The sequence below is a fragment of the Galeopterus variegatus genome, unplaced genomic scaffold (assembly GCF_000696425.1).
Source record: "Galeopterus variegatus unplaced genomic scaffold, G_variegatus-3.0.2 Scaffold113, whole genome shotgun sequence".
Lineage (NCBI taxonomy): Eukaryota > Metazoa > Chordata > Mammalia > Dermoptera > Cynocephalidae > Galeopterus > Galeopterus variegatus.
Genome location: NW_007726224.1, coordinates 103,904 through 109,212, shown reverse-complemented (window position 1 = coordinate 109,212; position 5,309 = coordinate 103,904). Strand labels below are relative to the sequence as shown.

The window sequence follows — 5,309 nt, the reverse complement described above, 5'->3', positions numbered from 1 at the left end:
CGGCTCTTTGGAGAGACGGACGCGGGCGCGCTGGGGGGCGCGGAGGACTCTCTGCTGGCGTCTCCAGCCCGGGCCAGAACAGCTGCGGGGCGGACTGCGGAGAGCCCGGGAGGCTGGGACTCAGACTCGGCACTCAGCGAGGAGAACGACGGCCGGCGGCGCTGCGCGGACCCGCCCGGGGCCAGCGGGGCCGGCCGCGCGGGGGGAACCCTGGGCCTCGGCCAGCCTGTCTGCGAGCTGCCCGCCTCCAAGGACCTGGAGGAGGAAGCGGCGGGCCAGAGCGACAGCGAGATGTCGGCCAGCGTCTCAGGTCTGCTGTGGCTTCTCCCGACGGGGGCCGGGTTGAAGGGATGGATAAGGAGGGCAACCACGCGGAGCAGGGTGGGCCTGGTACGGGCACCCTGCACCCAGGGGCTCCGGGGCTAGCCAAGTCCAAAGTTCTGCGTGCTGTAGCCGGCTGTTCTAACCCAACGGGAAGTGAGCCTGCGAAAGGGCCGGGAAACTCCTCAGAGCCCTGAGTCCTGAGCCAATGTGCCGTAGACCGGGTTGGGAGAGAACCGCTGCACCCTGCGCGCGGGGAGTTTGAGTTCATTTCCAGTGCCTTCGTCTGTACCTGTCCCTAAATCCCCCAAATCAGCGAAGGGGAAGAGCTAGAGGGGCAGAGACTTCAAGTAGCCTGTGCTGGGGACCGGCCCCACAGTTCAGGGACTGGTAAGGAAGGATGCCTCCAAGTGCGCCACAGCCAGGGCTATGGGAAAAGGGCTGGTTTGGCTTTCCCAGACGCCAGGGCTGGGAGAGCAGAGCTGGGCTGAGGATTCGGGAGCTGGAAGCAAACCCAGCAGTCAGCTGAAGGCAGGGGCGGATGATTTAGATCATCCCGGATGCAGCCAGGAGAGAAGCGGGCACGTCGCATGGTCGGAAAGACCCCCGTACCCGCCCGGGTTGGGTGCGCGCTGCTGTAGGCCTCACGCTGGCCCAAAGCAGGCCAGAGCTGTGGATCTCTCTACAGGGGTGCTTCGGGGACAGCGGGGAAGAGGCCAACGAGCTGGTGTCAGATCAGGGACACCCTGTAGGACACCACTCCTCTCTTTAACCTCCTGCCTTCAAGTCCCAACCTTCTCATTTTCTTGTGAAGAGAGGGAGAGAAGCTCACCCAAGGCCTTGGCGCAGACAGTTTCTATACCCTTTGCAGCAATCCCAGGCGGCTGGAGGCGGAAGACTCCAAATACCTCTTGGCCCTAGGATCCCTCCCTCCACCTTCCTGTTACCTGCACCCGACGCGCGCGTGTGTGTGCGCGTGAGTGGAGAGAGGCGGGTGGACCCGAGCAGGAAGACGGAAACGCAGCCCAGAACCCAAAGGCTCCAGGCCGAGAGCCGAGAGGGCTAGCGGGGTTGCTCAGGCCCAGTGACTCACGTTACCGAGAGGATCCTGGGGCCCAGAGAGGGTGGAGAGCTAGTTGTTATGGGCGCACAGCGTTGACACGGCGGCCGAGTCCGTCTCCCGCATCGGAAGAGGCCTGGGTGCGGGAAGCTAGTAGGTCAGGGTTCTAAGACTGTTCTGTAGGGCGCGCGGCCTCCTGGACCTCACCACCGCTTTGTCACCATCAGAGCGTATTTCTGTCCTACCTCTCCCCACCCCCTGTGACCCTGCTGAGGCCCAGCCTCACCTCCTCTGCGGTGCTCAACGTCTCTTGTTTCTGTTCCCACCGGTGTCCGCAGGCGACCGCAGCCCGAGGGCCGAGGATGACAGTGTTGGCCCCGGAGGCGCACGCGTGCCGGCGCTGTGCAGCGGCGCGGGCGGCGGGGGCAGCGGCGGACCGACCTGCGGCGCCGAGGAGGAGGAGGAGCCGGCGGCGCCCAAGCCCCGCAAGAAGCGCTCGCGGGCCGCCTTCTCCCACGCTCAGGTCTTCGAGCTGGAGCGCCGTTTCAACCACCAGCGCTACCTGTCGGGGCCCGAGCGTGCCGACCTGGCCGCGTCGCTGAAGCTCACCGAGACGCAGGTGAAGATCTGGTTCCAGAACCGTCGCTACAAGACCAAGCGCCGGCAGATGGCCGCCGACCTGCTGGCCTCAGCGCCCGCTGCCAAGAAGGTGGCGGTGAAGGTGCTGGTGCGCGACGACCAGAGACAGTACCTGCCCGGCGAGGCTCAGCGCCCGCTGCCAAGAAGGTGGCGGTGAAGGTGCTGGTGCGCGACGACCAGAGACAGTACCTGCCCGGCGAGGTGCTGCGGCCCCCGTCGCTCCTGCCACTGCAGCCCTCCTACTATTACCCCTACTACTGCCTCCCGGGCTGGGCGCTCTCCACGTGTGCGGCCGCCGCGGGCACCCAGTGAGCCGACGTGGGGTGAGGCCGCTATGATCCCCGCTCCCCAGCTCAGGACGGCTGTGCAGGTTGTACTCCGCACAGGGGCGCCCCGCCGCGGGGGCACGTGAAGGATGACATCCAGCTCTGGCCCGGCTGGCCAGGACTTGTGCCCTGGCAGCCGGACTGAGTCTGCCCGGAGGGGGGCGCCCTTTTCTAATTTGAACAGAGGCACCCTCTGGCCTAAGGGCCCTGCTCGGCCCTCGCCTGCCTGGAAGCCCCTGGTCACTATTTATTACCACGAAAATGTTGGGATTTGGATTTTTATTACGTCTGCCTGGGGATGGCGTTTCCCCAGAGCGGGAACTCCTGGAGACCACGTCGCCTGAGTCCCCAGCATTTCAGGCCTACCGGGAGCTTCGTGCGCTAGGCCACACTAGTTCATGGTATCCATGCTACCAATATATGTGTATCTACATATCTTTTATTGGGGGAAATTGCATTTGTAACAGAGGGTGCGGAACCCTGGCAGCCCCAGTCAGCCCTGGGCCAGGGATTGATTTCAAGCATGAACGGTTTGGTCGGGGGACCCTCCGCTCCACCCCTCCCGAGTGTCAGAATTCGGGTGGTGGCGCCCGATTGGGTGCTGAATGTCAGGAAAGGAGCCCCCGAGGGTGCGGCAGGCCAGGGGTCCCTACAGCTTCCCTCTCAGAAGTCCGGGGCCGCGTCCAAATGGGGAGCGCCTGGGAGCCCCCCGGGAGGAGAGAGCACACCCGGGCAGCCCTTCGCAGAAACGTTCCTTCATTTCTTTTTATTTTGTAAAGGAGGAAAAGACTTGTAGCACTTTTCAGTTGTTTGTATTCAAATGACGGTTATTTTTGTATTCAATGTGAATATCCCCGGCCAGCCTTTTCTGCGTCCCCGCAGTGCCGGCGCCTGGCCCTCTGTCGCTGCCTTACACGGACTCCTGCGCCCTGGCCTGGGACGTCCCCATCTGCCCTAAGACAGGTGGTCCTGCCTGTCGTGTCAACCTTGCCGCTTTTTGCCTCCTTAAGGGCACTGTGCACTCAACTAGAGAATTAACTGTAAAAAGATTTGTGAAGTTCGGAAGCTCTATTCGCTGTATTTTTTTTTTTTTTCTAATTTATAAACTTTTAGTTTAAGTTGCCCTCCTGGAGGCCGTGTTTTTTCTGAAACTCTCTCCGTCCGGCTTTAAGGGAACCGGGAAAGCGGGCGGGAAAGAGCTGGGCTCGCTTTCCAACTCTTTTCAGGGTCGGGTGCAGGACGCCTGCCCCTCCCGGGAGCTGCCCTGCCGCCCACCCCGCAGGAAGGGCTTGAACCCGCGAAGCTCGGGGAATGGCGACGCCGGGGACTGAGCAGGCGTCACGGGTGAATCCCACTGAACCCGGGAGCCGGTTTCTAGGATCCCTTTTGATCTCGCGGGCGTTGGTTGCAGAGTCTGGGAAGGGCCCACAGTTGCACCCGCAGCCCATTTCCATCCCCACCGTCACCTGCTGACACGTCTCCCTTTGCATCTCTCTCTGCTTTCCATTTTCGGGACGTTTCTGTAAGCGATCCGTTCTTTATTTCGTTCCAAAAATTACCTTAGTAAAAACTCTCGCTAAACCTCTGAAGCGATTAGGGAGGAGTCCCGCTGGGAGGGTCACCTGCGCGTTCACCACTGCCCGGTGCGAGTGGCGCTCTGCGGTGTCTCAAAGCGCTTCCACTCCCTCGATGACACGGAGTAGTCCACCGCACCGAAGGCCACCAGGGGAACAGAGGACAGGCAGGGCGAGGGTTATGCATTACCCCACATTACAGATGCATGTGCTCAGCGGTGGCTCCAAGACTCCCCGGAATACCGCAGGGTCACCGGAGCGAAATGCTCCCCTCCACACGCCCCTGACGCCAGGTCCCCGGGCGGGCGAGGACGAGTTAATGCCACACCGCAGACTTCGAGGCCTCCAGGCCGCTGGCCCCAGTCGGGACACACCGAAAGCCAGGCCAGGGCTTCTTTCAATGTCACCTGGAGTGGAAAGGCCCATTTGCGTTGCCTCCACCCCAAGGCGGGATCTTTCCTGGCCTCAGGGCCTCCAGGCCTTGTCACCCCAATGGCCCTGGTCGGGAGTCCCGCAACCCCTGGGACCGGCCGGGGCGGAGCGTGTAGACCAGCGCTTTGCAAAAACGATTCCCGCTTCTGGAAACAGCGAAATGAGAAGGGAAAGGGCAAGGCCCTGGGGGAGTGCACAGCCCGCCCCGCCCCCGGCCCCGTCCAGCCACCTTCCATGTGGTTTTTGCAATCATTTTGTTTCTTTTTGAAGTGTTTTAAAATTCCATTTAAATTTTACAATTAATCATGGATGCATTTTCCTTGTAGAAAGTTGGAATATTTCTGATAATGCTGGAATCTCCTTCTTTCCTCTCCCCAGAGATTGCTGCTTATTGGGGGTTTGGGGTGGGGGGTTCCACTATTTTCTCTTTTCTGAAAATGGTAGTTGTTTGTGGCTGCGCTCGAAGAGGGTGGATTGTTCTCGATCTTCGCGGATGTGGAGGCGAGCAAACCGGGAAGGTTCTTCCTGGAGCTGGGAGGAGGAAACTGACGAAGGTTCAGGGTTGCACCCGAGGAAGCGTCCTCGACCGCGGCGAGCCCCTTTGGTGGTGCTTCTTCCTCCGTCTCCGGCTCCCCGCTCCCCGACGGGGCCGGCTCTGCGGGGCCAGATCTAGCCGCCGGGGAGAAGCACTCGAATGAATTCAGTTTGATTCCCTCCGAGCCGCCGCGCTGCTTGCGTTGGCGCGAATGTCCTGAGGTCTGATTGCGGCTCCAGTCCGGCCTCCGAGGATTTCCCACCGCATTTCACCACCCAAGTCGGGTGTCTTTACCTGGATCTCCGGCCTCAGGCGCGGGTATTGTTGGAAATACTCAGTATTGCTTTTCCTTTCTTTTCTCCACCCTTAGCTACCCCAACGTTTTGTTTTTTTTTTTTTTTTTTTTTTTTTTTTTTTTTTTT

At 61.0% G+C, this 5,309-nt stretch overlaps 1 protein-coding gene across 1 annotated transcript; it reads left to right on the top strand.

Moving 5' to 3' along the window:
* Positions 1 to 6: 6 nt before the first annotated feature.
* On the top strand, positions 7 to 2,364 carry NKX3-2 (NK3 homeobox 2). Its single transcript, XM_008586739.1, has 3 exons — positions 7 to 310; positions 1,720 to 2,090; positions 2,168 to 2,364. Exons 1-3 carry the CDS (start codon positions 292 to 294, stop codon positions 2,330 to 2,332), a joined length of 555 nt encoding a protein of 184 aa, XP_008584961.1. The 5' UTR covers positions 7 to 291; the 3' UTR covers positions 2,333 to 2,364.
* The last annotated feature ends 2,945 nt before the right edge of the window (positions 2,365 to 5,309 follow it).

What these genes read in the sequence shown, in the direction of transcription:
- NKX3-2 (XM_008586739.1), top strand. An exon ending in CAGCGCCCGCTGCCAAGAAG is followed by an intron (nt 2,091 to 2,167) that starts GTGGCGGTGAAG and finishes GCTGCCAAGAAG; the next exon opens with GTGGCGGTGAAGGTGCTGGT.